This window comes from Stegodyphus dumicola, chromosome X1, assembly GCF_044657685.1.
Source record: "Stegodyphus dumicola isolate Sdum_Otavi_A_Nest chromosome X1, ASM4465768v1".
In the NCBI taxonomy this organism is placed as follows: Eukaryota; Metazoa; Arthropoda; class Arachnida; order Araneae; family Eresidae; genus Stegodyphus; species Stegodyphus dumicola.
In genome coordinates, this window is record NC_140780.1 from 96,064,355 (window position 1) to 96,078,230 (window position 13,876).

Consider the following 13,876-nt stretch of genomic DNA (forward strand, 5'->3'; position numbering starts at 1 on the left):
ACCAAAGCATTAGCTCAAGACAATTTGGCTTCAAACAAGGCAGTTCTACCACTCATGCCCTGCAGCGAATCCATGAAGTCATAATTCAGAACAAATCGCAGGGCTACCAGACGGCTTTTATATCGATAGATTTGCAAAGTGCGTTCGATACCCTCTGGTGGCCTGCCATCAGGCAGGCCCTCAGAGAGGCAAGATGCTCAAGAAATATCTATCAAGTTCTGGACAACTATCTGGCAGACCGGCAACTGATGATCTCTAACAACAGTAGTACTGTTTCAATAACACAAGTGAGAGGATGTCCACAGGGGTCCTGTGCAGGGCCTCTGCTATGGAACCTCACCTTTAATAAAGTCTTAGAGGCAAGGTGGCCACAACATACTGTGTTAGTTGCATACGCGGACGACGCGGCATTACTGGTCAGAGGCCGCACACGCGCTGAGCTTGAAGCCCATGACAGTGAGTCATGCACTATCTTTGCCAACCTCTGCAAAGAGTTAAAACTCAAAATATCCACCACAAAGTCCACTGCTATCATCTTTCCAAGAAAGGGTACAAATCCAACACGTAGCCCATGTATCAAACTACAAGGCTGGAATATTAAGGTCGTAAAAACTTTAAGATACCTTGGGGTAATATGGGACCCAGGTCTGACTTGGCTTCCGCATATCCAGGCACAAAAGATTAAAACATCTGCAATTGCCAGGAGATCACGACAATTCCAAGGCCGGAACTGGGGACGGAATCCCCACATTCAAAAGGTACTTTATAAAACTGTAGCTGAGAAGGTGGCACTCTATGCGGCAGCTATATGGGCACAACCCATGACCGCACGCAAGGTTAAGCAACTCCTATCACTACAGCGCCCATTCGCCATAGGCTTATGCAGAGCCTACCGCACCACTGCAACTTATGCAGCACTCACCTTGGCGGGCATCATACCACTTCATATCCAAGCGGAGCTAGAGGCCACATATACTAAAATAATACATCTACAGAAAGACGCAACCTTTGCAGGCACCTTACATAGCCCTGCAAATTACGAACATCCATGTACTCCTCTCCACACGCACCCAGCACACAAGGGACTTGGCATTCACACTATCCTCAAACCGTCACGAAGTCAACCAGAAGGAAACTCTAATATGCACGCGTTCTACACAGATGGCTCGAAAACTGCTGAGGGTGTAGGTAGTGCCTTTATATACTACAGGCAAGGCCATGCTGCACACCATTGGAAAGGGTACCTCAATCCAAATAATAGCATTTTTCAAGCAGAAGTAGTTGCCATAACAGCTGCCATTGAATACGTGGCGCTCAACAACATCACACATGTGCAGCTTTATACAGACAGTATGTCGACACTGCTTGCTCTTGACAAACATAGTCACGCCTCCCCGCTGATCATACGACTGCAGCATATCCTAAAAGATAATCGGCACGCACATGTTGACCTAGTATGGATTAAAGCCCATGCAGGTAACATGGGTAATGAGACAGCGGATGAACTCGCTAAAGAGGCTGCTTCGAACCAAAATGCCAGACCGATATCAGTATCAGCACCACCATCTTTCCTCAAAAGTCAACTGCGAAATGCCGCTATCCAGTGGTGGCAAAGAGAATGGGATCAGGGCGACACGGGAAGGAGAGCGCATAGCTTCTTGCCAAAAGTTACCACGGAGCGCCTTATGGCAATTGCTCTCCTTACCAACTTCATTACTGGTCATGGTCCCTTCCCGGATTACTTCTACCGCCGCACCATCTCAACCACGGATCGCTGTGTTTGCGGGGGTGAGGGGTCACCGGACCATTATATCTTTCAGTGCCCACTCACGGAACAGTTCCACTTCCCGATACCAGCCAATATCTCAGCATTTCACAAGTTCCTAGCCAAAAACAGAGCGGCCATAAATAAAATCTGCAAAATAATAACCACCATTGCAGCATATGGCCAGGACCTCTGTCAACCAGAGTAATAGGGCTTACATGCATTACTTGCACAGGCATATGCACTCTAATGCTCTACCATCTAATCTCTGACTGCATAGGGAGCAGAAGAAAATTGAACACCATGTTTAGGCGTTTAATTTTCTTCTTTTGTTATAACCTATTAAGTTTTTTTTTTTTTTTTTTTTTTTTTTTTACCGTGCCTGTATGTTAATTCAAATGTACTTCAAATGCCAGATGTTAAACAGTTGCCCCTGTATGGCCATGTATCCACACTTATAACTATTAAATAAACTCCAGGGGAGGACGCGGGACATATGCCTGTTAACCTCTGTTAAACTTCAGGCGTCCCCGCCCTCCGTCACCTGTCACCTGTGTGTATGTGTGGAAGAAGGGGCTTTGCGGGTGCTTGTCAGCCAGACAGTATTTAAAAAATAAAACACTGCAGCAAGATCTTAGCCAAACATGAAATAAACCGACGCATTTCGTCAAAACTGCCTACCAGTTTTTTGCATGTAAATTGAGTGAGTAAATTGTCCTTACGCATTTACTGAACTACAGCGTTATAGTGTGTAAAAATTACACTGTTCTTTACATTTAAAACCAAAAATAACCAAGCTGGTACTTGTTCGCGCAGGAACAAGAAATAATTAAGTTTTGGAAATATACTCTGAAACATATATTGCTATAGAATGCACACTTTTGACAATCATCAATTTAATTTTTTTAAACATTATGCCGGTAATAATTTCGAAAGTTTCATCGTACACTAATTGTCAATCTCATAAAAAAAGGACAAATAATTACTTTTTCGAGGCATACTGTCACGGGATGCTGTTTGCAAAATAATTAGTTGCTTACGCGAGAGCAGAATAAGTAGAATTTGAATTAATGATGTATCCTAAATCATACCGAAAGCTACTATATGTAGAATATAGTTATAATATTTGCATTTAAACAAATAAAACGTATTTGATGACTCTCTCCGTACGGCTAACAAATCAATTAAAATACTTAAAACTAAGTATCATCTCCTTATGTTAGGCCCATGATAAGTAGTATGTGTAAGATTAAACTATAGAGAAACCACTCATTTTAATCACCTCTGAAAGTGATCAGTGTTACATAGAACATAAATAAACAAAGTTATTGAACCTCATCTCTCTAAAATGGCCACCTCTATAAAAAAGCCAAAATTATTTCTACTGATAATGTTCGTCGTAAGGAGGTTTCAATGTGTTATTTTTATAGGAAATCTTTCTAAGATTACAATTTACTTCAAAATAATTTTGAATCACGATTACAATTTCTCTATCACATTTCATTCTTTTCAGGAGTGTACATTAAAGTGCTAAGGAAAAGAAAAATTGCTGGCTGTTTCAAATTACTGCGTTATTATTTACACAATAAAAATATATTTAAAGCTATTTCTAAAATCCTCTACGTCTTCTTTCCATTTCAGTTTAAGCCTTTTAAAATCAATTGGTAATTATTATCACAAAGAAACAAATTGCTGAAAATAAGAAGGAAACGTTTAATTTTCTATCTGAAAAGAAGCGATACACAATATCCCCAAACATACTTTCCTGAATACGGAGCAACAGCAAGAAGAATTGCTCATGAAAGTTTACAAACAAATACATTCATTAAAAAGTCGAAATACTTGTTACGTTTTTTAGTTATGAAACTTTTTCTTTCTTCTCAAAGCTATTGTCTTATTTTAAAATGATATAATATTTAGAAGCTGCATCTCTTGTATTTGACAACCATAATGTATGTCTCCTGCTGACATAAAGTTCGGCCCATTCCTTTTCCATAATTTTTTCATAAATCATGACTACATAAGTTGGAAAATTTCAAATGCATATCTGAACTTATGAAAACTGAATGTACCTCTGCATAAAATTATTTGCATTCAAAATGGATCTTTCGGGAAAATTATCAATAAACCGCCAACAACTGCTGCATTTATTATTAAGATAAATTGACTTTTCATGTATGACTGACTGTTTAAAATGACTTACAATAGAAACGAAAGGAGAACTAAAAGTCCATCCATTGTTACGCTAAATTACAGAACGTATTAATGCTCTTAAATGAAGAGATCAAGCGATTGCAGCAGCTAGTCTTTTTTTTTTTTTTAGTTCAAAGTCAAATGAGTAAAAAATATTAATATTATTAAAGCGACCCTAACGTTTACATCCCAAAATATATTTATCTTTTTAGAGCAGGAAGTATAAGATGAATATAACTGTTATTGCTCAGGATAGCAAATCAAACATATTTAGTTATTCGTATCATTTATATAGAAATTAGAATCTGGAAATACATTAATCAGAATTATATGAGTTTTTTGCTAATTCAGGTGACAGGATATAACACAATATAAGAGTTTCTTTAAAAATTGTTTCTTTTAATTTTCCTTTTCTTTATTAATTTGTAAAGTAATGTATAACTGAACAAAATTTCTGCTTCACCAAACTAAATACCATACGACACGCGTGAAATACCACCTAATAAGCATTGGTGTGTAAACTAAAAATATAATTGTGTGACTTTTATGTTTAAGGCTTACTAACGAAATGTTAATTTCTTTCCTTTCTGCCTTTTTTCGTCAAGAGGTTCGCTCATTACAAAATTTATGTAGATTTTCAGCAGCAAGCAGTTTTATTACCAAGTGTAGAATTTTACGAATTAGAGTGTGAGAGTTTTGTCCTCCTTCCGCTCTTCTGCCGATAGTAGGAAATAATGTTGTTGACTGAGATAAAATACTGGGAATACCTTAAATTGAGGTTAAACACTGCTTGGTGACTGTGCGTTGGAAATTCTGTAGTGGACTGAATAATCGTGTAGTCTCTGCACAGGTTAGATTTAAATTGTCAAATTTTTATCCTTTGGGAAAGGAAATGTTGTGCTGAAAGAAGGTCGAGGTTCGCTGATAAATTTATACTTGTATATTTAACTTAAGCACTCGCAAGTAGTGAAGTATAGATACCACTTAATAAACTTAAAGTGTTTTAATTATGTTGCCTATTAGTTTGACGGTTAACTATTCTGGTGGTGATAATTCACCATCAGAACAAGCGTAACATCTTGGTTTTATGGTAATTGATATTACAAAGGTAGCTGAAGCCCAATCCAGGTATTACAGTTGGCGCCCACGTGGTAAGCTGGAGGTCTGCTGTAGCGCAGATTCTTAGTTTGGTGTAAAGTTTAATTTGGTGGTATGGATAGCTGTGGTAAGTAAAGCGTTAATGGTTCAAAGACCAGGTGAAAGTGCAGCATTAGAAAGAAGTACATTGGCCTCAGCGAGATTTGACCCCAGGTAAGGAAATAACCCATTAGAACGACTTAGCCGATTAATAGATGCGTTCAGACCCACAATTAAGCCGAAGTTGTATTTGATGAAACAAGGTTGGTATTACAGTTTTAAAAGAAATAAAGACGCATTTTGTTTTGTACGCTCTGCCGGAGTCGTAAAAGGTGGTGATCATCGCATCAGTGTTAAAATGGCAAGCTTTGAATTGATATAAATTTATTGGAAAGACGTTCTTAGGCCCCCTCGGTGTTATTCGTATGAAGTTTTCAAACAAGCTCTGTTGAAGGCATTCCCGCCAATAAAAAGTATGGTGAAGTTAGAATTGTACAGTCGATTTCAAATGTAGGGTGAAGAATAAAAGAAATTTTTATTAGAAATGGAACTATGTAAGTTATTGTATACGAAAGAGCAAGAAAGTAGGGTATTGGAGATAAAAGCCCCGCGATTATTAACAAAAGTGAAGGATTTTTGTAGAATTAGGGAGCACCCAGACTTTGAATGACTTATTTAAACTAGCAGCTAAATATGAAAGTAGGCGTATAAAAAACGAACATCGTCAGACCGAGCTGGTTTTCGTAGAAACAACGGATACAGGGCTGGCCAGCAAGCCGAAGATTTTCGTTAAGACAAAGAAATGTTGGAACTCAGCACGAGGATAGAAGAAAATCACAACAGCGAGAATTCGGTGAAAAGGATAGTACTGATAAGAAGGGTCACAGTAAAGATTTAAACTATGGTGGGGAGAAGGGAGGTCAGGAGTTTCAAGTCAATAAAAATTCCTCTCAGCTAGCGTTGAATACTATCGCATTTGAGAATGTTGAGCTATCTTTCTTAAAGTTCGAACTCAGTATCATACAAACGAGAGCTGTGCTGAACAGTGCTAGTGAAAAATGTTTTTTTATCTGCCATATGATTCTTCAAATACTGCCAGAAGTGCAGGTAATTTGAAGTACAGGACACTGACGTTTAGCTGCACAATGTGGACAAAAATACTTTACAAATTTACAGTGAGGCATCTGATTTTTCAAGATGAACAGTTCTAATGCAAGAGAACGTATTTTAGTAGAACTATTAGTCCGACGGAAAGAAATTATTCCATAACTAAATGGGAAGCCCTGGTATGTGTGTGTTCAGTACTATGTAGCATACAATTAAACACAAAAGTTAAACATAAAACTCAGACGACGGTATTTCTGGTTTTAAAAGACTTAGTAGTTGACGCTATTTTTGAACGGATTTCTTGTAAAAATGTAAGTCCAATTAACTTTAAAGAAAGTGAGAAACACTAACAATGTATGAAATAATTACAGTGCCTAAGTCAATGCCAAACGTTAAGTTCGAACATCTTGCAGAGGAAGATAATAGAGAAATAGTAAGTGTCATAGAGGAATTTTCAGAATTATTTAGCTATTAACCTGTCCTAACTCACATCATATCACGCGAGATTGAAACAAGATGAAATGTTCCTTGTAACCCAAAGCCTTATAGATATGATATGGTTAAAGAAGGAATCATTCAGGAACACATAGAAAACATGATCTTTAATCAGGCGATGGATATCATTCTTTGGCCGGTGCTGAGAAAAAAAATGTTTTATATACCTAGATGATATAATTGTAACCTTGGAATCACTAGAAGACCATGTAAAGGCCGTCTGTGAAGTATTTTCTTTATCTGAAGCTGCGAGACTAAATGTAAATATTCAGAAACGCAAAATGCAAACTTGCGTGTAAAGATTTAAGGTGTTTGGGATTTAAGATCACAACAAGAAGGCATTAATACAGACGAGTCAAAACTTCTTATGGTGAAACATCTTCGCCATCAAATATTGCCAAAACATTACCATTGTTCCTTTGATTATACTTTTATAATAGAACATTTGTCAGAAATATTTCAGACATTCCCTAGCCTCTTTTTGAGTTAAAAGGGAAAAATAAAAGTTTAAATTATCTGAATAGGCAAACGAGGATTTTTCAGAGCAGCCTAAAACAGGCATTGATCACAGCCCCGGTTTTCAAAGTGTGCGACACACAAAATACTTTACAAATTTACAGTGAGGCATCTGATTTTTTAAGATGAACAGTTCTAATGCAAGAGAACGTATTTTAGTAGAACTTTAGTTCGACGGAAAGAAATTATTCCATAACTAAATGGGAAGCTCTGGCATGTGTGTGTGCGGTGAAGAAATTTAGAATTTATTTCTCGGAGAAACCAACCGAAAATGTTCACCGATAATGCGTTGTTAACGAAGTTGGAAAATGCAAGAAATTGAACTTGAAAAATGAGGATTGACCTCGAAACTGCAAGAGTAGAATCTGAAATTCCAACATCGTCCGGGAAGGGAAAATAAAGAAGCACATGTTTTATCAAGAATTAAACTAGACTAAAATGGCGATAAAGTTAAATGCAACATCCTAAATTCTTCTTTTTTAGGTTCTAGGGAAGCATTTATTAACGAATTGCAGCGGGAACCATAATTCCCACAAATTTATGTACATTTTAAAAGATCAGGAAAGATTCAAGCAATGAACGACATGGGAATTAAGGATAGACCTATCATAATGAAACTACCGATGACCACTAAAAATGAAAATGTGATGAACTCTGACAGCATAATCAGTGATTCCGTTCTTACTACTCTGGGCTTTTACATTCGCATGACTGAACATATCAAGGTAAGTGTAGCCATTCAATTGCATTACTGCCCAAATCGTGATAAAACAAGCCCTTTCAACTCTGACAAGAGTTTTGACCTCAGCTGTGTTTGATTAATGGTTCTCTTCGGATAGGACAAGAGACGGATGATAAAATGAACTTCGAATTCTTTATAATTAATCCTGACATACATACTTGTCTGCTGTAACTAATGCATGCTGTCTAGTCCAAATTTTGTTGTGAGGAATAGAGTAACTAGAATACAGTCAGCATCTATATGGAAACGAAACATGATAATGAAAAAAGTAAAATTAGGCAAGAAAACAACCCTAAAAATGAGAGGAGGAAAACTTACTGTTACTTCTGAAAAAGAGAAATCTATCTTTACCAGTCGCCTTTAAAGTCGATAGAGTTTTATTTAAAATCTGCAACAAGATAAGTTTGCTTTTCCATCTGATTTACAAACAGCTTATTTTGCATGTTCGACTAGTACCGAAAATATGAAAGCGAGTTTTGTTTCACTGCCATACATTAGTGCAATTATAATCCTTCTTCTTCCCGCAAACGTCAGAAAATTGTCTTCAGGTGATGTTTCAAATCTGAGAAAGCTACAACAAAGATTACTTAACTCTAAATTTTCATTTATTTGGTTATATTATCGCCAGCTTTTGATAAACCGTTTTTTATTAAGTGTTCATTATTTCAAATAATGCTTATTCCAAATATAAATATCAATTTTTCTCTAATAATAAGAAAATCTGAAAATGGACTAGTCTATCAAGAAACTCTAGTATAAATGCAGTAGTGAGATATTTCAGGAAAGGAAAAGGGTTTCATTATGAGGAACGTGTATGTCTCATGCTGTCGTTGTATTACTCAATCATCAAGAAACATGGCTAGTTTGTTTTGGGTGCATTAACGTTATCTGTTTCATATTTTTATTATTATGGTTGTGAAACAGATAAAATGTAGTACGAGACAAGCTAACGAAACCAGAATTTAAATCAAATAGCGTTCAGAACTGAAGTTTCTACATAAAAGCAGGCCCGCACCAAGCCTAATAGGCGCCGTCGTGCAAATGTCTAGCGAGCGCCTTTATACAGTGATGATATTAAAAAGAAACTGCTTATGGTTAACACTTAAAGTGAAGTATTATTAACATAACAATAAAAAAATTACATTTTCGCTTTTAATTTTTCTAAATGTGCATTTTATGCTTTCTTAAAACACGCACTGAAACATATTTATTGAAGAATTGTAATAAAAAATAACATTGCAAATGAAGCGAACTAATATACTAAACGCATTGGATAACAAATATACTGCTTAGCACTGTTTATTTTCTTAAAATTAAAACAAAAAATTACTTATCTAATAAGTTTGCACCGAATAAGTAGAGCACAAAGAATGCTCTAGGGTTGATGTCCAAAATTCGTTTTTGTGCACCTCTATGTTGTTGAAAACGATATAGAGTTTCAACCGGCGACGCTACATATCTTGGTACTGCAGTTCATGCATAGAATCTATACTAGGTACATCGCTTTCATTTTTATTAGTTAATGCTTTTTGCAGTTTTTGGCATACGTTCAACTGATCTTGTACTATATATAAACGAAACTTAGCCTTTCGTGGTTTCAGTAACAAATAATTCAAAAGCATTAATGATTTTTTGAAAGTATAGAAATGATCGCAAAATTTGCCCCTATCATGTATGTACATTAATGAAACTCAAAACAATATGCCTCATTACCTTGGAGATAAAATTCAAAATGAAATAATTAGCATATTATGGGATAACATACAGCAAATTATTTTAAATAAGATCAAACAGGCAAAGTATTTTTCCATTTTACTTTAATTGTACCGCTGATGCCAGCCATCAAGAGCAGATATCAGTTTCTATGAGGTATTTTAATTTAGAAACTACAGCTGTGATTATTGAAGAAACGTTTTTAGTAAAGAAACTTGATTATTGAAGAAACGTCTTGCAACAGATACGACAGGTGAAGGACTAACAACATTTTTATTAAAGACTTTAGAGAAAAATAGTTTAGACATTAGTAATTTACGCGGGCAAGGATATGACAATAGTTCAAATCAAGTAATTCTGCTCAAATCGTTGTTTATCTGAATTAAAAATTGAACCTAAGTTTAACATAATATGTAACTGTGCTTACCTTTTGTTATGTAAAATAACAGTAACAACAAGCAATAAGCAAAAGAAAATCACAAAAAAAGATAAATGTTGCACAAATTGCTACGATTTCAACAGTATACACAAAATAAGGATTAAGCAATTTAACGAACGCGTCTACGGTGCTGGCGTCTACCCTTACATGCGCATCGACATCCCGTATTTTCACGTCCATTGTTCTCAGATTCCACGTCCCCGTTCTGGAAGGAAGGTAAAAACATCTGCCATCAACAAGGGTCCCAACCCCGGACAGCAGAACGAAGTCACAAAGACTATCAGACAGACCGGACCACCAATCCGGCCTGTTAACCTACGTCATGGTAAACAGACATCGGTTTCAGGCGGGAACCAAGGGAGGATATAAATATGCAATTTTGAAGCTCCAGGCGCCCCCTGAAAACCTCAAGCAGTCTAAAGGCTCGCTGAACTCGCCGACGCCACCGACGGAGGTGTTTCTTCCCGGACAACCATGAATATCTGACTATATAGCTCCACCACAAACAACGGAACGGACAAGACAGTACCACATGGTACTGCCGAGCCTGAACCAGGCATAGCCAGCGACGACTCTAGTCTTGTGAAGACCGATTTTATACCCCTGTGGCCAAGACTACCTAGGTACAGATTATAACCAGTAGCATACCTGAGCCAACTCCGCGGGAGGAGCGTTAAAATAAGACAGTGCACCAGAAGTAAGGGGCATCCAGACCTGGTATGCATAAGGCAGCCTTTACACGGTTAAATCGCCCCATCCCCTGGAGGACATCTGAGGAGGCGCCATCCCCCGGTCTACGCAGGGGAACTTAAATGTTTCAAACAGAACATGGTCATAGTTAGACGTCGATCGTCCCCCAGTTTTGACTAACAGGAGCCCATCCCCCAAGAGCAACCTTCGATATCTAATCATGTAACGCCACCACAACAAAGGGGCAGACAAGACAGTACCATTCCGGTCCCTGCCCAACCTGAACCTACCAACGACTAAACAATGGTTCTGTCTCTGTGAAGACAGTTTATTTACCCTAGAAGCCGAAACAGTCTAGATATTGATCTAGCCATTACGCTGGGATTGCCAGTACCAGTCGAACCCCAGGAGTGGTCATCCGAACATAGTTACCCAGGCAAATCTGGTTACCAGCGTGACCACGAGGAAGCCTATGTCGGATTAGGTCAGCGAGAGGCTAGAACTTTCTTGTTCTGACAGGCGACAAAATGTTCTGCTTGTTTTAATGACTGCCCGGCGCCTTCATGACACGTCGCCGTCGTGCGCTGCACGACCTTGCACCTATTGTCGGCGCGAGCCTGCATAAAAAGTATACATGACAAGTTTTTCATCATATGAGAGTTAAAGTGGAAACGTTTAGCAAAATTCAAAAAGTATTGAATTTGAAAATCTTAATTTTTGAATTAAATTAATAAATTTTATTAAGTTAGAAAGTTGAAAAAATTAATAATAAGCAAGCGTAAAAGTTAGATTTAAATTTCAGTAAACTCAGTACATATTTGTATTATAATTTACTAAGATGACTCTGTAAGAATTTATTTTACTTACTTGCACTTTTTGACAGTCCCTGCAAATTCTATGGTACAGTTTAAATAGTCGGTTAGTTTAAGTGAAAGTCTTTTGTGATCCTCGGGAGTAATAGTTACTTTTCGCCTGAATTTTTCGTAATTAACTACCTAAAACATAAAACAACTATGTATGTAAAATATTTCTGAAGCAAAATTACAGTACAACTGCTTTTTTCTTTCACCAGAGTCATGTACCATTTCTTCAAAACATTAATAAATTTGAACGAATGCCTTGAAACTCTGTTACTTCATAAAATAAATGAAAAATAAATATTAAAGCAGATATTTTTCGGCGGTGTATATAGTAATCACATATTTTAACGAATTATAAGCCAGACTCTACATTTTTTCTAAAAAATAGTATTCCTGTAACTGAAAGTGCACCAATGCATTTATCTTAACGTTTGTCTTTTTCGTGAAATTGTTGTTTTTTATCTATTTCAATAATTTAATCACGAATAAATTTAAAAGCGTTATTAATAGGACTAATATCTAAAACATTTCTCTCTTCTTTAATTTTAATGAGTATAATTCTGATACGTTATTTATTGAATTCAGTAACACACAGTTTGCAAAGCTTGTTCTTAAAAACATTCTACTGACTAGCAAGTCAAAAATTTTATAAAAATTGCCTTATTAATGTCATAAAAAGTATTTTTGCAACAATTTGAAGTACATTTAATTTGATATATGATTACTTTCATGAACTATTTCAAGTTATTTAAGAACATTATCATAACTTTTATGAGACATTTATTACAGGAATCGGAAAAGACATAAAAATTAAGAGTTTTATGCGTAAACCATAGATCAGTTTGAAACTTACCTTGAAGTTCTTTGGTATAGAGCCATTATAACATGATGGTGGATATTTTTCACAAATATTCTTTTTGAATGTTTTGAGCAACACAGTTGGTATACAAGGAGATTCACCGTAGCCATAGCAGATTTCATGCAAATTATAACTGGAAAACAAAAAAGTATAAAAATCGTATTTATAAAAGAAAAACAATAAATCATAGTTTGAGTTTGAATTGCAGATTTTACAAATAAGATTTCATTCATATGTTTTGCGGTCTTTGGGTAGTAAATGATAGAGAGTTATTTAATATGGTTACAAATCTTCAGGCGTTTTTGAGCAGATGGCTAGAAGCATACAGTAAAATCACGTTCTTTACTAAAGAAATCTTGAGCTGAGTATACGAAACCTCACAGAAAAATTAGTAAGCTCTAGGATGGAGAAAATTAGCATGAAAACTCCACATTTCTGATTAACAAAATCTTACCATTTTTAACAGCCATAATTCATTAAATAATAATTATATTATCTTCAATTGGAGATGTAACAATAATATACATACCAGAGCCCTTTACGCTTATTTTTATTTTCATTTTCTTCACAGCGATACTTTACAATTCGAAACTCCAATTCGGCTTATAGGTTCTGTATTCTGAAAATTTTATACTGGAGAATTGTTATTACCATTTGACAGCAGCTAAAAATCAATATAGTCACATATTTTCTGCATATGAACTCGCGAACCAGGTAGATCGCATAGAAAATAGCATTTACAAATAAGGTTTTTAATAAACTATAGCAGTCTAAAAATATATTTACACAGAACTCATGCAGATACTTTTCCAATAAATAGTTATTTAATATAACTCACCCAATTGGATTACAGAATGTGAAAGCAGGAAGCTGTAAGTAAGATGGCGCAGTCTGCTGAATATCTACTACAGTAGGATAAGTCCAATACAGTAATAAAAATTGTAAGGTTTGATAAAGGAATCCACCCAAGCAAAGTGAAACAACTAGACCCTTGAGAGCTATCAATCTAATATCTCTTCTTTTTGCCATACCTTTTGCGAACTTCTAAAATTCCTTCAACATTGTGGCTCTTCTTTAATACTCTATCTTAACTTAAAATACTCTGATATTTTCTCATATTCAGCTGCTCTGATGAGATACAATGCAGATACATGTTGTTCTTTGTTCCGATGCTGTACATAAGTTTGCACTTCATTTCCCTTTTCCTACGTATGCAGAAGAATGTGTAACCTATTCATTGACTTTGAATGAAAAGCACAAAAGCGAGCCTATCATAATATAATCCATTAAAACTATTTTTATGTAATTTTTCACCAGCAATTTATGACCTGCCCATAGCGTAAAAGCACGCAAGGAAGAC

At 36.1% G+C, this 13,876-nt stretch overlaps 1 protein-coding gene across 1 annotated transcript in view; it reads right to left on the reverse strand.

The window, feature by feature from the left end:
- LOC118195076 (degenerin-like protein asic-1) overlaps positions 1 to 13,649 on the reverse strand; it is a 63,692-nt gene extending 50,043 nt beyond the window's left edge. The window contains exons 1-3 of the mRNA XM_035366311.2: positions 13,355 to 13,649; positions 12,511 to 12,649; positions 11,665 to 11,792 (exon numbers count right to left, since the gene is read on the reverse strand). Of these exons, the coding sequence (XP_035222202.1) occupies positions 11,665 to 11,792; positions 12,511 to 12,649; positions 13,355 to 13,545 (458 nt within the window). The 5' untranslated portion in view covers positions 13,546 to 13,649. The remainder of the gene's footprint in view (positions 1 to 11,664; positions 11,793 to 12,510; positions 12,650 to 13,354) is intronic.
- Between the last annotated feature and the right edge of the window lie 227 nt (positions 13,650 to 13,876).